The following is a 22,744-nucleotide window of genomic DNA, read 5'->3' as shown; positions in this document are numbered from 1 at the left end:
GGAGAGAACAAAGCAAAGTCTGCGACCGACACGGTTTTAGGTGCAATCCATCACTTCTAGCCGGATTCGACTAAATCACTGGGAACCTTTCTGTTGATCCTTTATTTTGGACCGAGGAGGCAGAGCTTGTAGGGAGCATTGTTGAACTAAACTGGAATAGAAATAAATTACATACAATTCAGACTCTGACTAACCAGCACAAATCTCTTCCTAAGTTGTGAAGGGCCAAGTGATCACACCGTAGGCGTACTGGGCAGTTTCACATCGGCCATGTGCTTTTATCAGTTGTAGTTCGAAGAACAGGCACTATGGTCCATTCCTCATGCTTCAAGGAAACCCAAAACGACCTGCAACTGATCCATAAACCACTTGGGCAGTCTAGAGTTGACTAGAGGTTTCTGAGACAGAAATCTGGTTAACTGGCAAATGTGATTGCCTGAGAAACATTCAAGTTTTCTTGAGTTTGGATACAGTATTCTCCCATCGCACCCATGTTATTTTAACCACTTAGTGTTGGTTTACTTCAGAAGAAGGCTTGATGTTTGGAAATGGAAAAGTCTTGCTTTTTAATGGGCCTCATAAATATAGCAAGAGCACCCCTGAGTTTTAAAATTCAAGACATTAAGAAAGTCACTCTGCCTCCATAGTGTAAAATGTGAACAGTAACTCTTACCTTGTGTGTAATGTGCAGGGTTTTTCAGGCATTGTCTGTAAAGAGCACAATGGAGTTAATGCTTGTGCTGCTTTCTAAATCAGAAATAATTTGAGGTCCAGCAGAATACCCAGGCTGCACAGGTAACTTTTCACCACAGACTATTTTCTGTCAGCTCCTCTGAGGAGGAAGGTGCTCTGGAGCCACTGTGGGTGAAAACGGTCAATTAACTGCTCCCCTGATGGATTCTGTCACATCATACGCGAAAATGCTGCATTCTCAGGCGACAGCAAATGAGTTGCACCCCTTTTGGCTCCTCATGCTGAGAAGTGTTCAGTGCTCTCAAGTTCCCTTGGCTGGGACGGGATTTGAGAGAATCTCACATCTTTGGCTGGAAAAAGGGGATGTAATTGATTAATAGATAGTACAGTAGAGAAATTCTGAAGAGGACAACTTTGGAATAAAACCAAACAATGACAATATCTTTATTAATCTGCCAGAATGTAAATGCCACTCCTCTTACGCAACCGTTAATGTTTAGACACTGTTATCAATGCATGGAAGAAGTTGTCCCCTTTGCACACCAAAGGATTAGAGAATTTAAAAACATATTTACTTTCTACCACTGATGTTTATTTATTGCCAAGCATTCAACATAAGGCTATGAGTAGTAGCACTGCCTTGCTTAACATGTTTATGTTTAGGTCCTATCTTGTTTTCTATTACAAATCTAGTTAGTTTAGATGCTGAAAAGGGAGTGTCAGATATCTTCTGGCTTATTATCTGTTTTTCTTAGTTTAATTTTCTCATTCTCGTGAATTAACATATTGCCTCAAGCATTGTGGGGAGGGGGGAGTGTTGCAGCTCAAATGGAATCATTTACGTAGATAGAATTAAATTTTAAAGGCAGTAAGCATTTCTACCAGAGATGTTAAAATACTTCATTCTGTTTAGAAATCCTGTTCCTTGGGCCTTTAGCAAAGTCTTTACTAAAAAATAAACAGAAGAAAAGATCTTGTCCCTCTGTCACTATTCCTTAAAGAGAGGGAAGAGGAAGGTGATGGTATAGGTTGTGAACAGAAAAACCGATTTTTGATTTTTCTTACCTGTCAGTATTTCTTTGATACTGAATACTTTGGCATTTGGTGAGTCTTCTTGGCTCAGGCAACCAGCAACCCAGTCCTCTGGTATTCCATTTGACCATAAATCCCAATGGTGTTAGAGAAATTGAGATTCTTTAGTATTAATTGGCAGTAGTGTTGTTGTCTAAGCTACTTAGTTTGGAACACAAAATGATGCCTGATTATCTGTACAGTTCTGTGCAGAAGCTGAGAATCCCATAGCCTGGAAGGCAGTAGGTGGCTGGTCTGTGTGAGGCATAAAAGGCTTGAAATTGTTAAAAGTCAGAGGCTGAACTTGACTTTGTTTGCCTCTTCTAAGCAGTTTTGGCCCTGTGCTAACTGCATTAGAGTCTTTGTGTGCTGTAAATCGAGCCCCAATATTTTAGAGTATTAGCTGTAGTGAGATACCTGTGTTAGTCCTGGGATTTGACTGATGGAATAAAATAGAGCATATGCACCCAATAAGTTTATCTATAACCTAAAGAGGTTCAATTAACTTATTAATAAATCATGCAAGCCATATTCTTGTGTTGATTCTCATATATTATCCATGTTTTTGGAGGAGTGGATGGTCCTTCAGACTGTTCATTATTTTTCTTTCATCCAGCTATAAAAGATTTGAGAGCAGATACACTATGCATATAAAAATGGGGAGCCAGTGACAAGCTTGAGTTGCAGTATATTTGAGTTGCTGGCACCCTCTTGTGGCAAGTACTTTTTTTTTTTAATATTTTGTAAATAGGGTAAAAAAACCTCTTGAGATACTTCCAAGGTGTGTTATATTGCATAAAAGTGATGAATACAGTTGGAGGACAAAAAGTCACTTAAGGACCTTTATGCTGTCACTTGAAAGTTTTCTCTTTCTCTGTAGTCAATGAATAGGATCCCTTTCCTCTAGCTCTTAATTGCTGGCTCCCTAAAGCAAGTTCTGCAGATTCTATGAATTCTGTTGTTTGAAATGCAGACTGCTGGCACTATTTTTTTTTTTCTGTGTTTCTGAACTTTTTGCCTCTAGTCCATCAGAGAACTGCTAGTAATAACAGGAACAAGTGTGTCTGCCTAAATCCTGCGGTTTTAGCAGACGAGTATTTCTAATTGTGTCCATCAGGTGGCAATGTAACCTCACTCTTCTCTTTGCTTTACAGGCTGGCTCCTGCCCTGCCACTGAAAATGCAGCATCTCGGGAGCCATTGGTAAGTTCTTCACGAAGCAACGTATACTTTTTTTGCTGATAATATAATATATGAGTTTTTCTCTTTACTGCATCATTTTGAATCCTTTGTTTTGCTTTTGTAAGGAGCTGATGCTTTGTGAAAAAGGTGTAAACTGCCTTATGGTGCCCCACTGTTGACCTCTGAATTCAGACCTGTAGCCATAATCTCTGTCTGTCTGGGGTTAGACATGGGTCATCTGGGCCACTGAGTCCTTGGGCATGGACTGTGGGCCCTACAGGTGTACAATGTATGTTCTTGATCAGTGCTTACTTAGTAAAGAGTCTGAAGAAAGACCTGTGCAGTGTAATTTCAACTGAGATTCTTAGTGCTGTTGTCTAATAAAAAAACCCTGCTGCTTGGAGACCTCATCCAAACTGTCTTTATTTTCATATGCACTCAGAGTGAGCTTAGAAGTGCCTGGCAGCTGGCAGTGCGTGTGATCCAGTGTTTTCAGTCTAGAACCGTTTTGGAAGGTGCTCTGGGAATTTTCGTGTGTGAGGATAACTAAGAGAACCCTGTTTTGTTTTTGTTTTTATGGTGATGCAGAGTAGGAAGTCAGACACCACCCTCTTGAGCTGCAGTCTATATTTTTTTTACAAATTTCCTTTTCTTTTTTTCCTTCCTCTTCAGCCATCTATAACTTAGTCAAAACCTTGCTAAAATTCTTAGCCCACGTTATTGTCCTAAACATGTAAATCTGTAAGTTTCTTCTCTGGCTTTCATTTGGTGATCATAGTGAATACAAGCTGTTTGCAGTGCGAAGACTGAAGTACTTTCCATATCGAAAGTACTTCCTGGACACATCGAACTGTTTCTACCTTGTAATTCTTATATGGAGAACCCAGGAGATCATTTTTAAAGGAGGGAGATGGGAGTAAAGACTCTGAACTGGGAAAGGTCAGTAAGATGCATCTAATGAAAGGGCTGTTAGTGAATTCTGTTAAGCTCTGCAGTGAAAATCTCTCTAGTCTAGTAACACTGTGCCATCCCTTAATTGTGTAGACATCTGTACATGAGATTACCTCAAGTTGTTATTGACACCATGTACTTTGTGATGGATTTGGTCGTTTGCAGGGTGGGGGGTGTCCCCTCACCCCGTTTAGGAAGGTCATAGCAGGCACTAGATGATCGCAGCCTGTGCTGGTTGACAGTTCGTTCACTTTCTCGAGGCAGATTCTAACATTACCTTTGATTTAATTAATTTCTTACTGTATATGCAATTGAAGGATTGCTCAGAGGAAGCATATAGCAGTTGTGTGTCTTTCTGTATAGGTGTATATTCCTACCGCATAAAAATATTTATCGATTTAAAGAACACCAACATTACATAGAGCCCTTCAAAAGGTGGAGATTTTCTCTGTGTTTTTTCATTAATTTTTTTTGGGGGGTGGGGGTTTTTTTGTGGTTTGGGGTTTTTTTTGTTTTTTAATATTAAACTCTCACAGCCTTTGTCACGTTTGCTTAGGAGTCATTATTGCTTCCAGCTGAGTATCCATAGAAGCCCTATTAAACGAGCAGTTCAGTTCTGTGAGCCAGATGACCGAACATCCACCGCACTACTGCGGCTTCTCTGCAGCCCGGGTCGTGCACGCTGCCTTCTGCTGCACGCAGTAGATGTCGGTCCGTAAAGCAGACTTGTAGGCACATGGCGCCATGTCATAAAAGGTTTACGAAAACACCAGAACAAACCATGGCGTGAATCCAACAAATGGCTCTGGATGGGAAAGCTCAGGCGTATTATTGCTGACATCAAATCTGGTGTTAAGCAGTTGGAGAAGACTTACAGAATCTAGAGAAGGGAGAAAAGCACCTCAGGACCAAATTTTGCTCTGTACCCCCTCACCTTTTTTGACTTAATTGGTAATTGAAAGTACTCAGCGCTTCATAGGACTGAGACCTGTTTGGAACACATCAGCGGTGTTACGCAGAAGTATGAGAAAGCAATGGAATTAAAACATCTTGCATCGTATCAGTAGATGTCATTACAGGCTGAAACTGGTTTTGTATTTGTGATTCTAATGGGCATTATATCCTGCAAGGTGCTAAATACCTTCTGCTCTGTGCTCACTGGCATTGTCTTCCGTGTGCTCTGTACCCCACAGCCTGATGCTTTCAGCAGGAATCCAGGCGAAACAGTGATTTCTAGTTCTTTGCATGAGGACTTCAGCGTTCTGTGAGATCGTGTGGCAGCGCAGTCTGACACATCGTACCGTGTCTGGCATTTTGGGTCTTCAGGGCATACCTTGCTCAGGTTTATGGCCTTACTGAGGCTGTCAGAATGGAGCCCTGCAAACTCACGCCACACTCCTAATTGCTCTTTCTTCAACCCACTTTTGAGGTTTTGAACTACCAGACTGGACATAAGGGACTCCGTGTCCATGCCATTAATCCCTTGAGTTATCCAGTGTCCTTACAATAAAATGTCCCAACTGAAAAATGCTCCCTAATAAGAGGTCATTGTGTTATAGAACTGACAGTGGAGAATGAGTTGAAGGGGGATGGGAAAAGCTATAATTTTTGCAGCAGAGAGCGGACACTCATTTCCCTAGCTGTCAGTCTTGGCCCATTAAAATTTGCCGTGTAGCTCCATAGTGGGAAGTGTAACCTTGTGTTAGCAGAGTGTCAGCATCTCGCTCTGCTGCTGTTTACAGCCACGTTTGTCATCGTCAGTGTGGGATCAGCTTCTCCTTGAGTCCGGCTTATCAGTGAACACTGCTGCATCCCCTTCTGCTTGTATGTGCAGCCACCTCTGATAATCCTCTGAACACTTGTGGAATTGGAATAGGTTTGTCTTTTTGCAGCCATGCTAAGCAAAGTCTTGGGCTGTGCAGAAGATGTAACTGCATAGGACAAACCCTCTTTCTGTGAGGTTAAAGTGTTCAAAGATCCCCTTTTCTTCTTGAATCTTTGTTTCTTTGGTCTAAGTTATCTCTTTAGTGTAATTAAATCCTCTTTTCTGCTTCTCTTTTTAGCTTGTTTTGTCTCTCTCTGACAGCGTCTTGTAGCTTTTTAACTATACTGTGCTGCTTTTGAGATGTTTTCAAAAGCTTGAATATGTTTGTTATTGGCTTTTGCGTTCTGCTGAATCTGCTGCAGTCTAAATTGCAGCTATGAAGGTTATACATACGAGAGCCCCTCACATGGGCCTGGGTTGTATGAAAAACCTAAGGAAGCAGAGCTTATAAGTGAGGCTTTTCCACATGCTGCTTGTTTGGTTGCTTGTTTATTTTTCCTGCCACAAAACATCCTCATTCCCTTGCTGGTGCTTGGTGTCTGGAAGAAGTACTAGTTGTAAATATAAAAGTACTGGTTGTAAATGTAAAACACGCTCTTGGTTTCTCACTATGTTACAAAATCCCCGGATCACTCTATGAGGAGCAGAGTATTTTCTTTTGCAGGATTATTTGACTTTTCTTCTTTTACTTTTAGCGTGTGCTGTTTCTTTCTGTTTCTTGCTGCAGATGATAGCAGTTAACTCTGAAATGTGGACATTTTATTCCCTTTTTTACAGGCTGTCGAAAGATACAGGCTAACAAGAATTACTGCTGCTTCTATAGCAATTAGTGTAGAGTTTGCTGGTATGTGCTGGAGACCTCGTAGCTTTTCCCCACACTTTGTTAAACTGATATTCAAATTTTTAAGAGTCACGATGATGGCCAGAATACTTTTAACAACCCTTTTTGTGCAAACATCGTAGTGTACACTGCCGACATTAATTATCGTGTTTAGGGAATATGTCTATGTTCTCTCAATTTTCTAGAAAAGCTAATTGAGATGTGCACGTTAATTGTTTAGCCAGGTTCACCCAGCAAGTTGGTGGCGTAGGTGTGAGACCTCATCTCTTGGCCTGGTCAATGAGGTAATTTCTATTTCAGGAGCTTCATTCTGCCCTTTTATGTCTTTGGAAAAGCCTCTACCCTTGCATGTGTAATACATTTTTTAAAAGTGATTGTGGTATGCTGCTGCTTCTTTAGTTCATCCTTCTCCTGGTTTTGACTACTTCTCTGGTGATTGAGGAATAAATGGAGAGCAGAAAAAAGACTTGACATTTCTATATCCATCACATATCCATAGGCACAAAGTCAGTATGTCCATGCTGAACACTTTTGGTGTTTGTATCTATCTTTGATTTCCCAAACCACCAGTTGAGATCTCAAATTGAAGCCATGGTGTTTGGGCTTAATTACAGACATATTTCGTTCCTCTAAATTTTTGGTGTTCAGTTGCTAGATTTCCTTGGAAGTAAACCAGTAAAATTTGTGATATATGTTTATAATGGATAAAACTTTTGAAACTGAAATTGGACAGAGTTACTTACCCTTTTCTCAGCTGCCTGGATTTGTGTGCTTAGCATTCAGTGACAAACAATAGAATTATTAGATCCTTTCTGTTTTGTTGCCTCCTTTTAAACCTTATCTGTTCTGTTGGTTGAAGGGAATTTCATTTAGATTTCTGAGGAAGGAGCTTTGCAATCAAGACTTTGAGTTTGACTGCTTTTAGCTCTAATTAGTGTAATTAGAAGTTGACGGAGCCTAACACTAACAATACTGTTGTCTTTAACCATGTGAGCAAAACCATGAGCGGGAATGAGGAAAGGTTACAGAACTGTGTCATAACATTTGAGAGAGCTTGTTAGGGCTAATGTTGGTTAAGAGTACTCAGAATCCACTTCTTGTGAACAAATCTTTGGGCACATTGAGAATCTATGTCCCTTTTCTTATGAAACAGTAGATGCTCTTCCTGCCCTATCATACCCTACGGAAAATGAGATACATGGGAATTGTTTGAAGATTCTCCTTTGCCTGAAGTTGTCATTTGAAATGAAGATAAGAAAGGTATTTTCACTGAAAAACTCATACTTTGTGTTCTGGAACACATTCTTATGCAAGGGATACCATGTAGCATCCTTATTCTTTCTTTTAAAGTTTAAATATCCTAGTCTAGATTTGTAGAAAAAATGTGATTTTTTTCAGAAGGACTTTTGTTTCCAGAAGTGATGTGAGGGATTGGAGTGTACTGGAGGGACACTCCCCGTCACACTTTTGCTTTCCGTTTTCCTACCCTTTATTGTTTAAGACAAGATGTATACCTGTTTACTGTATGAATTTTCTGTCTGTCACAATGGGTTTTTCAGAGTGGTGGCCTACACTGAACGATTCTCTAAAAGTAAATCTATCCAGAGGGAATTTCCAGACAGCCAGAGTCAGTAGGCAACTAACTTACAGCCCCCAGCGAAACATTAGTCAGGATAATTTACCACTGTCAGCAGGAGAGAGACTATCAGCTCTGTGACCTCCTGTGCAGGCTGCAACCCTTGTGGTGTGATAATGCTTCGGTTTGTTTGGGGAGGTCCCGTGCCTGGTGCTGCGGATTCCCAGTGCTGGACAGTAACTCCATCAGGCTGTGGAGGGCAATTGCTGTGCAGATTTTGGTTTTAGTGGGCCTGGAACAGGGAGCCAGAGGCGTGCTGCTGCATTACACAACACCCTTTGGTTTGCTGCAAAGAGAATTCTGTGGTTTACTAAATGGGCCTCTCTTGTGTTTGACCTTCTGATAAGTTTGAGATTATTGGGGTTTTGCCTGGTTTTGCCTCTTACTTCTGCATGTTCATTGACTTCTTTTGTTGTTCATGCAAAATGTACTCGCTTAATCTGTCAATTCCTTTTACTCTTTTGATTTAGAGAAATATATTAATACACGCAAAACATGCAGATTCAAATGTACTTACTGAGCATAGTTAAAGGAATATTGTCACGTCAAACTAAATTGCCTGTTTGAGGTCAATGAGAAAGTCTTATTGGAATTCCTTTAAATCCCAATTTTAAAGGAGGGTGGACTATAGTAGTTTGGGATATAACTTCTGTTGTAGCATTATATGTTAATGTATGAAAGCTAGAAACTTGCGGTAGTTACGGGCCAAAGCAGGTTAAGACCCATCAGACTGTACAAAATGCAATAATGGCCTTGCCTGTCCCTAAGAGCTTACAGGTTGAACGACACTTTAGAGCTAGTGGGTGAGGCAGCAGAACAACCAGCAGAGGTACAGTCATCTTCTATTACTAGCAGTGTGGTGAGTTAGCAGCTTATAATCTTCTCTATGCCCTTGTGCAGAAGAGAGCTCTGAAAGCAATTCCTGCTTGCTTTTCAGACAAACCAATGTTACTGCTCAGAAGGCTTTTAAGATCGTTTTTGAATAGTTGTAATATTCTTAAGTTGTTCTTTACAATACATGCAAGGAACTTAAAGTATTAGGAATTAGGTTAGAATCTTTTTTAACAGTAGGTATGATTGGACTTCCAGGATCCCAGATCTCTCACTGAAGGTGAAATGGAAGCTATAGTGCTTTGTGACATCGCCGAAAAACACCGGCACCTAGTTAGGAAATACTTAACATTACTTGAAATTTTCCCTTTAAGAAAAATGAATTTAATTTTTTTTTGTTTATGTTTGCGTGATGTTTTGGAGGTCTAAACATGCTACAGCTACAATCAATTTGTACAGATCATGGCCTGCTATCAGCTGGCTGTTCTGAACCAGCTGGCAGCCCAGCTCTCTGCCTGCGCAGAAAGGCTGGAAGCACTTTGCTGTGTGCGTCCCAGCTGTTGGAAAGGAAACCTGTTAATTTCAAACACACAGCAAAGAGGTGCCTGCACAGTGTGCACTTTGGTCACGATGGGTTATGGGATCAAGGTGAGATAACAGTATCATTTCAGCTACATGTGTGTGGAAAATATGCTATGTGCAGAACAACTTGTAGAGGGCAGCAATTGCCCACGTTTCTTTCTGCCTAGGGAGAGGAAGAACTAGCTTAAGAACTTCACAGGAGTGGCTGTCTTTAGCTTCTTGAAATCATGCAGGAGACTTGTTCTTCAGAGTACTTCTTGACTCCACATTATTAAGCTCCTAACCTGGAAAGTGTTGCTAGATATTCTTAATTCCTCTCCTACCTTTAATACCACTGAGCGGTTGGACTCCTTTTGCCTGTATCCAGATGCTGCCTGTGTCATTGTTACTGCAATCAAAAAAAGTCTAGTGACAGCTGGCGATTCTTGCAAGATTCCAACTGCCTACATTTGATAACTTCCCTTGCTTTTTGGCTTCTTCCCACTTTGGGATTCCTAAACAACTTACTGGAGAAGAGACTTTCCCTGCTTTTCATGTTTCTTGTATTTCTCCCTGTGTCACTTACACTGCAAATCCTACCAAACATCTTAATGTTTGGGGGTTTTTTGTTTGTTTTGGTTTTGTATGCATGTTTACATAGCTCTTTTCCTTGTTTTCATTGTACAGAGCATGTCCTCTTCCCAGCTGTGATTCCATAACACACCACTATTCCTTTGACAATTGCCTTTCTGGAAGAGTAACAATGGAAACATGCATAGCTTTTTAGTAAAAGGATTTTACGGCTGGAGAGAAGCAAGAGAGGGAACTTCATCTCATCAGCCACACTCACAATATGCCTCACATTTTTACATTATCTGTTTTGTCTTTTGGTCAGAGCAGGATTTTCCTCTCCTGCCAGCTTCCTAGTGTTTTGTCAAGCATCTGAATGGCCTGAGTGATGGTATTCCTTGGGGTACAATTTCTACAGCAGAGTACATCTTGCTGGAATGGAGTTTCCCTGCTATATAGCGAGAATTTCCTGTGTCTTCCTTCCAGCTTGCTTCTCCTGCTTGTTTAGTGTGCCGCCCTGAGTGATTCCTTTCCTCCTTAAGCATCTGCACCCTTCAGATGTTTGCAGACAGTTATCGCATCATTTCTCCTTTCCCCCACCCCCATCCTGGTCTCTTAGCCAAGCTCTACATATTTAGCTCATTTAATCTTTCCTCATAAGTCAAGCCCGTAATTGACAGCTCTGACACGAAGAGTCGCATTGGTTACACATGCTGCCAACAGGATATAAATACTTTCTGTGCAGTGATTGAGAATTACAGTCAAGACTGAGACGAGCTCCCCCCCCGACACTGTATTTTTGACAAGCCTTTTCTCAACATCAGGTTGCCACAAACCCATAAAGGTGGACTTAGTTCTCACTGTCCTGGGCAGCTACCAAGCACCCAGTGTGCTTCGAAGCAATGGTATCAGGTCACTTGGGAAATTCAGTACTAAAGCCCCAGGGGATTCCAGTCTGCTCCTAAATTCTTACAGAGGTGGTGTGCATCTCTATACTTCTCCTGCCAGGTGTGCAGGTGCCTCAGGCTGCTGCTGGTCATGCCTTCTGGGAAGGCAGAGCTGAGCTCCGTGCAGCCGTGTGTGTGACCTGAAGCGAGAGGGTCTTACTGTGCACACGCAGAATGGCAGAGGTTTTGCAAGCAGGACCCCACACGCATGTCCGTGTGCAGCTCACAGCTCCAGCACTGCTGGGGATCGGCTGCGCAGATGCTCTTGGCGCTGCCGTTCTTCACTGTCTCTGCCAAGAGGAAGCTCAGGACTCTATCGATCCCACTGGCATAGCTGTGAACAAGTTGGGGTTCTTGCTTATACATGTAGGATCTGGGAAGAGGCTTTTAGTCTTACCCAGAAAGATATTGCATTGGAGGAAGAGGTAACTCTGTGCTGCACGTCCATGTGTTGGTACATACAGATCTGTTTCCAGCTAAACATATTTGGAGGTTGCTTTAGGTTACTCGTCTCTTCACGTTTGTTGCATCCCCTTGAAGAAGATAGGTGCAGCTAACAAAAGTTGAGGAACTGGTAAATGAATTGTCTAGCTCCTAATGTTGTATTCTGTGAAGTTTCATATGATACAGCTTCCCCGGTGGGGCTAGTTCACAAACATTACATGTATTATTGCAAAGCATGCAACATAAAGAGAGCATTTATGAAAGGGAATATCAGAGGAAACATTATAGCAGGGACCTTTATAGCCTTTCCATTATTATGGTTTAAATCTTGACATGGTCTTTATTTGCAGTGACACTGGGACCAGTAAAGAAGTGTTTTTTCTCTTCCCTTCCCCTCCCCTTTCTTCCATCTCCTCTTCATTCTTTTCTTCCACATCCTGTTCTGAAACTGTGGTGCAGAGATACAAATCGTTAAACATGCAAGTAGTCAGAGAGCCAGGTTTCAGTTTGTGTGGAATCAGCCCCTTTTGACTCAGAAGTTGGAAACCAGATGACTCACTGTGATGCATGTTTGTTGTTTTTAATAACTGTCATTTTGCAAAATATGGTCAAAGCTTCAAACCATGACTTCTGGAGTAGGGTTGGTGTGTATTTATTTTTAATTTGGGAGGCTATAAGCTGGAATGTGTTTGTAGCTGTAGTCTTCCCTTAAAATCTGAGGTAAAAAAAATTAAAAGCATTGACAATGTGAAAGATTTTAGAGATTATTTTTTCCTGTTACTTGAAAAAATATTTGTTTTCTTGATCAATTACTTGAAAAAGCTCCAGGTGCCAAACATCTGGTGGGACTGTAGGCCCCTGGTTTATGTTTATGTTTTTTAATATATACCCAAAGGGACACGTTTCTTAAAAAGAAATCAGGCAGATGTTTTTCATTTATGGAGTTTTAAAGAATAAATGCCATTCCTGCTTTATCATTCCAATTTCTAACAAAATTGTCATAGATCTCCTTTATTTTATAAGAAAATAGCAAACGTAGTATTTAGTGGCAGAATTCCCTATCAATAAAATCTCTTAGCAGTATGAAAATATGAAGATATGTACACATTTCATTTTTTAGAGATTTATTACTGCTTGTACAACAGTTTGTAAACTACAAGCTCAGTATTAAGTGCTTTATGAGTTTTTTCTGGTTTACTTTCTAATTTGTCTCAAGAAGCCTTCATTTAAATTGCTGAAGTTCTACAGGTTTTGCAGGTCAGTTAATTCACAGTGTAAATCTACAGCCACTCTGTCATAGAAGAATGGTGGTATACTAGTATAAAACCTCTATATATGAGAACAGAATTTGACCCTAAATATAAGAACTGTATGTAGTGGCCTCATGACAGAATTTGTCATGGTCATGGATTTTTCCTGCAGTTCATTTTCAGATTTGAGTGCTTTGTAACCATTTCTATCATGATTTATATTAGGTCTTTTGCAATTGCTATTGCAAAATGAAGTGCTGTGGTATAGTCCAAGAGAGGTAAACTCGTAGCCTACCACAGCCTGTTGATTCTTGTTAGAGAGTAAAAAAACAGCTACTGATTTAAAACAAAGAGTTTAAGTTCAAGTTCTGCTTTTAGACTGAGATTAGCATCTCTCTAATGGTAAATTTGCGAGGAAAAGCGTATCACCGTTCCTCTGAGGAGCATGGACAAATGTGCTGGCTACTCCCGGACAGCTGTGGTCTACCTGATTCGTTATTCTGATCAGGAAAGAAATAGGCTTTGGTGTTTACTTTTTAAAGTGAATGCAATCGCTTGTGAAAGATAGTGAAGTGATGGCTTTGGAGGCTCAAATCACCTTCTCACAGAACTTAAACTGCGAGCTGTGATAGCAGCATTGGAGGATTCCCCAGCAGCACGGTATGGAAGGGACCCTCCTCGTCCCCCAGAGAGGAGAGAAGAATTCAGTCTCCAGCCCATTTGATGCTTGCCTACCCTCTGAAGCTGCCAAGAAGGATGCCAATTTTTCCATTTAGCTGACTATTGTATAGACCTTAAAAGGGAAGGTTTTAATGCAGTTGGCTGCGATATAGACTGTTAAAGGGAAGTTATTTATTTTAACTGGCTGCTGTATGGATTATTACAAGGGCATTCTTTTAGCTGCAGCTGCTATATTGACTAGTGAGTGTGCCAGGCTGTATTGCTAGTAGCTGTCATATTGACTGTTACAGAAAAGATCTGTATTTAAGCCATAACACTGCACTGGGATCTCCCAGGCAGGATATTAATGCTAATTCATCTGCTCACCCCCTGCTGTGAGTGTTATTTGTTTAAATCTGTAGAATCCCACAGCGCATTTATATCCTCGCTAGAGTGAGCTCCGTTCCCTGTAATTATTTAACATTATATGCTGATATAAATTGTAACAGTTAAAGAATGGTAATGAGTAGCAAAAAAACACAAACTTAACCTTAGAAATGGCAGAGTCAGCTCTTAAAACAACAGCCAGCAACTTTCACTGTTCTGTGTCTTTTCCCAAGTCCATATGCACAATATTGTGCATACATAATGTGTGTGCATGTGTGTTCATGCTCGCACTGGCAACTGTGCCAGGCAGGGCTGTAATTATGCAGAATGTACTGTGAAACTCATGCACACATTTGTAATTACATCCAGTGCCTACGTACAGCAAGTTTTATCTCTCTGCAGTTCAGCTTCTTGATGGGTTGTTCTGATAGGTGATGTGAGTTGGGGCTGCCACGCGGACCCAGGACACGGAGCCCCTGGATTCTTCTCCCAGGACCGCATGTCCGAAGGTTAAGCTGAAGGCCATCGGGTGTCACTGTTGCTCTGTGCAGGCTCAGCTGGCAGTGGATTTGTCTGGCAGTAAAAACTGGACTTTGCAAGTAGTATTTTTGGCTATAAACATCTAAGGCATTTACACATAATTTATATATATAAAGTGCATGTCCATACAGCACCATTTATGTGTGGGTGGAGCGAGTGGAGGTAGCTCCATTGTGTGTTAGCTGAATTTTTTTGCAGTTTCTGTTGCCTACTATAGCATTATTGTCCCAAACTGGCATGCAAGATGGCCAGCTATGGCTGAATAGCTGCCACATCCTGCTCTTGAAGTGACTGTGGTTCAACAGTGGAAGTGACCTGATTCCCGTGTATAATTTGCCTGTGAACATTAAGCTATGGGCAAATTTTTAGTTTTATCATGAGTGCAACTGTGGTGTAGGAACAACAAAATCATATTCAACTTAGATTTTTTAAGAGCTTCGGAACTCCAAGGCTTAAAAGGTACTGTAGGAATTTTCTAACTGTAGTATGTGTGTCAAAGCTCATTGAAAAAATAGGTTTGCATTAAACCAGTTCATCAATAGCATAAAGACTTTCACTGACTTAAAATGGAGATGACAGAGAAAAGCCATGAAAATACCAAATAAAATGTATTTTAAAAAGACGACTTTGTAGTCTCTGTCCCTTCTGACTTCAGGTAGGGAGTAAAAGCTGGCGTAAGAGCAGCTGAGCTTGGACTTGATTTGCAGAGTAGCGTGATGGTCGGTTGGGCTGCGTTGGCAGCATGGACCTGTGCCAGACTTCACCACAATTCATACTGTGTCAGTTTAATAAATGCACTACTTAAATTATGAAATTACAAAAGAAAAAAGAGAATGCACTTATTCAGACTCTTAATACATTAAAAATAAGGCATTAAAACACTGCCTTTTTTTTTCCCCTTCCAGAATCAATAATGAACAGGAAGGGTTGTAGACATTAACAGTCATGGACATTCAAACTCTTATACATAAATTATCTTAGAAAAATGCACATAAGACTTGAATAATGTAAATACATTAATGCATTTAATAATTTAAACATTAAAGCGCATTCAGGAATTCGTGGCAGAAGCTGCTCTGAGATAAGGAACGGTCCTGGAAGTTGTGTGTCCCAAGATCGATGGCTGGTTTCTCCTTGAGAAAACTCTCTGGGGAAGTCAAGCTGTGCAACTAGAGTGATCGTCTGTCCTAAGAAATCCCAGGACATTATCCAGCTCTTTTGCTTTTCGCCTCCCGTTCTCTCTCCACCATATGCATGAACACATATGTGCAGAATATCTCTTGGTTCAGGAATGGCCAGTGTGGATTTTGGCATTTCCTTTTTGCGTGTGTGCTGCCATTCGTCTAGAAATTAGGTGAAAGAGCTTCAAAGAATGAAAATATCTTGGCTAAAGGTAAAATACCAGTAAATGCTGAAGAAGCTGCATGCAAGAGGTTCCGTGGTACCGTGCAGGGTAGGAACAAGAACTGTTTAGACAGTATCTGGACTCTGATCTGCCAATTCTCCTGGGAGACAGGAACATGGAGTCTTAAGTACCAAAAGTAAAATGGAGATCCTGTTCTTCTAGGACATTGCATGGACCTGTAATTCAGACTCCATCCTAGCTGTTGGGAAGACAGTGTCAGTTGGAGAGGGGGAGGCTTGAGGAAATAGTGCTCTCCAGGAATGCTTGGCTCTTTCTCAGAGCCCTGAAAATCACAAAGTTGGCGAGTAAGGGTTTTTTTTTTCTTTTCTTGCCTCTCTACTCTTTGGATTGAAGCACCTTCAGCACTGTAGCAGCACCTGACTGGCACATCAAGGTGCCCCTCGTGCAAGGCATTTTCCTGAGGATTTTGAGCTGTGTCAATTTTGCTGATGTAATTAAGTTGGAAAGGTGGTGCTTCAACCCCTCATGCTGTTTCCCCTTGGTTCATAGCCTTGCTTTCTTTGCCTCTTGTGCAGGCAGGTGCTTTGGAGGTCATTTGCACCCTACAGCCCCACTCACAAAGTGGTATCAGGTATCTTGCTTAGGCCTAGATACTGGTGGAACTAATGATGGAACTAATAAAAAAGAGCTTAGTCTGATCCCAAAGGGAGAAGAGTTGGGTTGGTTAATTAAAGGAGCCTGGCACAGGGCACCTAGTAATTATAGGTGCAAGAAGTCTGAATTTGAAGAGGTCTGTGCAGCTGGAGAAGGATAGGGAGGCACCCAGAACTCTGCAGGCTATGGGCAAGAATGCAGCAAAACCAGATCTGGAAATCAGACTCTGGCAGAATTCCTTGGTGAATTCTTATTTATTCCATTTTTTAATGAGGACCTGAATCTCTCCTTATGCATTTATGGTTTTGCATGCACATGTGTATGTACAATTCCAGTTACACCCTATGGCTGAGAGGTTGATTTTATTAAAGACCAGAAGATTGAGAGACAGATGTTTTAAGAGACACAGGCCTTGCCCTATAGTAGTCTGAAATAATTAATGCTGACTGCTGCATTGGTTGTATTATCGATGCTACTGGGTCTTTATCTCAAGCATCATCTCAACACCCATGAGTTGTATCACTGTAGGGCAGAGCTTTTGAAGGCAAAGGGGCTGAGGCCACCAGGACCTGCTGGGAAATAGCTCCTAAACTCTTCTGTAGGTGTGGGTGGGGAGCAATGCTATGTCATCACATTGCCACCACCAATGCTATGTCTCTTTATAGTTCAGGTCCTTAAAGCAGTGTTTCTCAAACTTAGGTTCTAACCCCCAAAGGGATGCAGGAGACTTCAAAGGAAGTCACAAAGTCACTAGCCGGTAAACAACTTTCTACTTGTAATTGCTACTAAGAGTTCGGTTCCTCCTAGTTTGAAGAGTTAGCATTTATTCCAGTAACTCTCATTTTCCTGGAGGAACTTGCTGCCATTTTAGCTGAGGAATGTGGGATGAGCCACCACAACAGATGAGTGCTAAAGGGAGTCAAGCTTGCATAAAGTTTGAGAAGCAGTGCTTTAGCAAATTTTATTTTCCAGGGAATGGATCTATTAACTTTACTTGCTGAAAAACATCAATAAATACAGTTGTTTTGACCCCAGTGGGTTTCTCAGGAAGCCCCATCTGGGGAACGTAGGACTGTCTGTGCGAAAATGTATCGTTTGTTTTAGTGCTCAGGACTAAAAGATGAGGCAAGCAAACTGTAGCTCTTAATCCAGCCTTAAAGTGGATCACACTAGGAAATGAAACGCTGGTTCTAAGGGATCTTAGCTCAAAAGATGAAGAGCACCAGTTTTGTCCAACTATTGGAGAAGGTGGTCCACAGAAGAAAATTGCTTTGAGAATTTTACTTGTGTACTGCCTATATGTATGTGCTCCTTGGCTGTACTGAGTGGAAAATAAACAAATGTGAACTCGAGACACTTTTTTTTTTTAATGTTGTAATGGACTAGGGGAACAGTCGTGGTCATTTTTTCTGGTTCAGGTGGCTTTATGGCTTCTGATCACCTGTATAAAACCAGAGCTGAATGCCCTCCATTTTCCCATCTCAAGCAGGCAGTACCCTTGCGTACACGGAATAAATTTTGAGCCTCCCACACCTGAAAGGGAGAAGCATCGCTGGTGGTAGAAAAGGGGTGTGTCTGCTGCATGTGGGAAGCTCCTGCAGGGGATTTTTCATAATCCAGAGCCTGTTGAGGAGAGGACTTGAGTGATGGGGTGCTCTGGACGTGGCCTGCAGGGAAAACAGAGGAGTGGGTGGGGATCTCCCTAGGCTCTCATGGCTTAACGGCCACATTTAGTGGATTTAAGAGGCATAAGCATTTATAGTAAATTCTACTGCTATACCAGAGCCTGCTTTCTGTGCTTCTAGTTTTATCTCCATGGGGGTATTCTGTGCTTCATCCCATTTCACAGCCTGAACTTTTTCCCCTACTTAGAGGATTACATGGGGCAGAGATGTAAGAAAAAAGAGAATCTTGCCACTGTTCCACCTCTTTATAACTCCATGTATATCTATCTGTCTGATCTCACAGGGGCGAAGCTTTCTGCCTTCCAAAACTCTGCTCTGAAATTGCTGATTCAAGCAGGTAGCAACTTTAGGACTCCTTGCAGAGCAAATGCCTCTTGGGTGCTCCCCTGGCACTGGGATTTCCTCTCTGATTTATCATGCTTGGGTCTGCCAGTGTCCCTTGACTAAACTGGGCACGGCGCGATGGTGTGAAGGTCATTTTATATATGCCATATACATTTCTGGAGACATGGTAGGAGGGTAGGACATCTGAAGCAGCATATCCTGCTGGGAAAAGGAGGAAGAAAAGGATAGTCTAGCTCTTCTTTTTACAGCTTCTTGTGGTGGGATGAAGGTTTTGACAGCCTAATTCAGCATTTAGAGAAAGAACCAAGCAGAAAAATTCCCCCTCACCCACTCCTTGCAGCCCAGCTGTGACAAACTGACAGATAATTAACAAATCAAGACCTCCTATTAGCCTTGTCCCTGATGCATTAAAGCAGCTCCTATGTTGCATGTGTCCTTTAGCAAACGCGTGTACTTTATGGCTGCAGAGTGAGGCAGGGGGATCACTTTTAAAAGGCAAAGGGTTCTCTGATATGTGAATGCACAAATATTTCCAGGAATGGAAGAAGTTGTCTCTAAAAGAAAACGGTGGGCAGTAGATGGAAGAGCTGTACCATGACAGAAGCTACTCTAATGGTACAGTCTGTGTGTGCAGTATCTTCTGGGAATATAGGACAGAAAGGGATGTACGGAATTATTATTGACTCCATCTTGTTTGTACAGAGAATGACATAAGTTGAAGCAGCAATTGGTAGGGCAGTTTTTTTAACTGGGACTAACAAAGCTTGTAAAAATTACATGCCAGGAAATCTGGTTTGTGGTAGAAATAGGTCTCATGTTCAGACCTTAATATTACCTTGTGGGTGGTGTATTGGTGTCCTTTCCTTTCTGTCCTCAAGTTGTTGAAACTGCACGGGTAAGCCTCAAATAAGCCACGTTCTCTTCGCTATAGCTCCACTCATTTGGAGAAGAATGAGGAAAAGCATCAATATCCTTCTAGTTCAAGATGTTAAATAGACAGAAGCCGTTGGTTCAGCTTAACACATGTTAGAGGAGAGAGAGAGATCTAATTGCATCAAAGCCACTCTTAAGTTCATGTATGTGGAGCCCATCAAGCTGAAAGCATCCAGACAGCATCTGCTGTTATCAAATCACTCTTGAGTCGAGCTAATTAAAATAGAGCTTCATTTTTCTGAACCATTGTTTGGCAGGAATTCGAAACAGGTCTAACCCAATTTCTGTGTGTTTATGAGCCTTTATTACATCAAAAGTACTTTTCTGTAAATGTACAGGGCAGTGTTAAATGAATTGATCCGCACTGTATCACTGTAGATGCACTATGGACTTCCTAATGATTTCTCTTCTAGCTTTTTCCAGATACAGCCCAGAAAGCTTGCTTTGTCCCTTATCGTGTCATCTTCTTTCTCTCTTTTTCTTTCTGTCTCACTCTCAAGAAAGTAAATGTCCTTGTATTTCTTTCTTTCATATCCTCCTCCTCCATTCTATTGGGATTTTTGTATTATTAAAACATTTACACATTTGCTGCCACATGCAAATGCAGAATAATAAACCAGGACTCTTTATACTCTAGACAGTAGCAGGAGGGCTCTCACCACTGATTCTTACCCAGTACTCATCCATGTTGATTACAGGGGACGGAGAGGAGGGGAATCTAGACGTTGCATTGTTGAATCTGTTTGATCTGGGGTTTTTTCCCTTAAATTTTTATTTTAAACATTTTACATGTCAGTGTGCAAATTCTAGGTATCACATTCCTCTTCATAATTTGCTACATACCAAGCACAAAAGTTAGAGAGACGTGGAAATTGCTCCCTGAAGACAGATTGTACTCTTTGGCATCTAAAAGCTAATTCATGAATATTCTCTGTAGAAAGAGAATACCACACATAGGGCCAGTCAGTTCAGAACATATGAGTGTGAGTAGCAGCCCAGTGAAACAGTAAAGTCAGGAAATAACTATTTTTCTGGTACCCAGTACAATCTAAGCTGTTCCTATGATATTCTTAAGTCTTAAATTTATTTCTGAGCAGTGGATTCGTATTACAAAAAAAGGAAGGTAAAATTAGCATTAGGTAAAAATCCTGACAGTGATCTGTCATAAAATCTTCTCCCTAGAAAAGTAGTGAAGACTTTTGGACTTTTAAAAATGGATGGACAAAATACAAATTATTTCTGAAATATAAATATAAACTTAAATACACTTCGTGTATAATTCAAGGAAGTTTGCTTCTTTTAACTCAGTTAATTCACCTTGGAATGGCATTTAAGTGCATTTTATTTTGCATCGAATGCAGTCTTTTCTGAATGCATGTATTCACCTCTTCCATGTAAAGTTTAGAGCAGCATGCATTGATACCAGAAGCAAATGTAACATTTTTATATAAGCAAACCGTTGGGTAAGGTTCTATTAGATATTCCCAAACTTAGGAAGTATTATTGTCTCCTGTGGTTTTAGAGAGATGAAGCAAATTGTTACTCAGAAGTGTGGTCTTCTGTTCATTGACAGTGACTCTCTCCTGATTCCTCTTTTAATAAATTTAAGTGAATGTAATGCTGACAAAAAGCAGCAGAGTCACAGTACTCAGAAACATAGAGCAGGGACCATCTTCTTTTCTGAGACTGTCAAGGTGTACAGTGGGTACTTGTCTTTCTAGCAACTGTCTCATCAATATGGTCACTTTCCCAGCCAAGGGACGTGAGATGATGGCTTTGAGACAAGAATTTTTCATAGAGCACAACAATAGGGGTAAATCCAGATACTCTTACATGCAAAAGTAATTCAAACAACATTTCTGCTCACGTCATGGTGCGTACAGAACGAACGTGTCAGATCTAAGAATATCTTCATGGACTTCTCAGCATTTCCTGCATATACAATCGTTGCTGTAGTTGCTACTGCAGAAAGACGTTTGCAATTCTAGCAAGAAATGCTCTTTTTTTTGTTTTACAACAACAAAGTCAAGCATTTGGACTAAGGATCCAAAAGCACAGGAAATGCATCTCTAGGCTCCTCGTCAATTTGGGACCTAATGAAATATAGAAAATACTCAATAAAAGCACCTTTATTACTTTAAATGTTTAAATGTGGAGTTTTTAGCCATCAGGTTAATGTTTTTGTATCATTTTTTGATTTGATTGTGAGCACTTTTCCAGGTATCTCTGCCACTTGAGCACTAATTGGATTTCCACAGATAAACGGTGCTAGCTGCAGCCCTTACATCACTGTGTTTTTACTTCATCATTATTTTATTTGTTTTTACTGTAAAGGTTAATAAATCTTGGTATGTTTAGAGTATGAAATAAGGCAGGCAGACTAAGAACTACAACGTGAAGGGGTGAAGTTTTATATGCTGCTTTCTCAAGTCTGAGGGGTGGAAGGAAAAACAGGGTGCCCTTTGTGGTGTTTCTAATGGGCTGCTGGGTATGTTAGTCAGCCCAGTAGCCATCCATAATCCTTAAGATAAAAAGCGTTGATCTCTCCACTAGTTCTCAGACAGAGCTGTAAGGCATTTGAATTGGGTTACCATTGATTTAAGAAGGGGAGAAGACTGAGTAGCATGGGGCTGCTTAAAAATGGATATGTGGGATTTATTTAACTTTATTTAATTTTTTAAAGAAAATTGGAAGCCTTTCAGTGCAAGTGCACCAGAGTTCCCTCTGGACTCTCAAGGAAGTTAATATAGAACTTGCCAATATTGTAGGGAAGAACTAATTGAATGGCAGATTTTAGTCAAGATTTAGGCTGCAAATTAATTTCAGTAAGAATTTATCAAGGCCCCAGACGTCTCACCTATTTGTTCAGGAAAGGATGTAATTTTTACTATTCTCATTATTTCCTGGCAAGCCGAGCTTTCCATCCATGAAGACAGTGTGGAGGGGATTTTTGGCCTAGCAGGACTGAAACTAGTGCATTTCAAACACTCCCCTCCAGTTTTGCATTTTTTAGCTTAATAGAAATCGATTGAACAGCCTGCACTTGGGCCAAAGCAGCATTAAAGACTGAGTCTCTTCTATTACAAAGATAGAAATATGCCAGGTACAGAGTCTTGAGAAGACTGCAGTGTTACAGGCTCGAGCTTTCCCTTGTGCCAGTTCTCCGTAGCAACAATGGCCATTCTGAAACTGGTGTTAATCCCTTGCTGTGGTACGGATCTGGATTGCAGAGAGATTGCTGATGCTTTCTGCAGCATTTGTCAAGGAAATGGCTGTTTTATTTTTTCCTGAAGTGAGTAACTGTTTATTAATTTTTCAGCACGTAAAGAGTATAATTATAATAGCTTCTGACATGTACTGGCTTTGCCAAGGT

General features: G+C 40.9%; 1 protein-coding gene across 1 annotated transcript in view; it reads left to right on the top strand.

The window, feature by feature from the left end:
* Positions 1-22,744, top strand: part of PEX14 (peroxisomal biogenesis factor 14) — a 68,591-nt gene that overhangs the window by 1,269 nt on the left and 44,578 nt on the right. The window contains exon 2 of the mRNA XM_065649992.1: positions 2,919-2,966. Coding sequence (XP_065506064.1) covers positions 2,919-2,966 — 48 coding nt within the window. The remainder of the gene's footprint in view (positions 1-2,918; positions 2,967-22,744) is intronic.

The sequence above is a fragment of the Caloenas nicobarica genome, chromosome 22 (genome assembly GCF_036013445.1).
Source record: "Caloenas nicobarica isolate bCalNic1 chromosome 22, bCalNic1.hap1, whole genome shotgun sequence".
In the NCBI taxonomy this organism is placed as follows: Eukaryota; Metazoa; Chordata; class Aves; order Columbiformes; family Columbidae; genus Caloenas; species Caloenas nicobarica.
The sequence above is the reverse complement of the archived record's forward strand: the minus strand, read 5'-3'. Positions and strand labels throughout refer to the sequence as shown.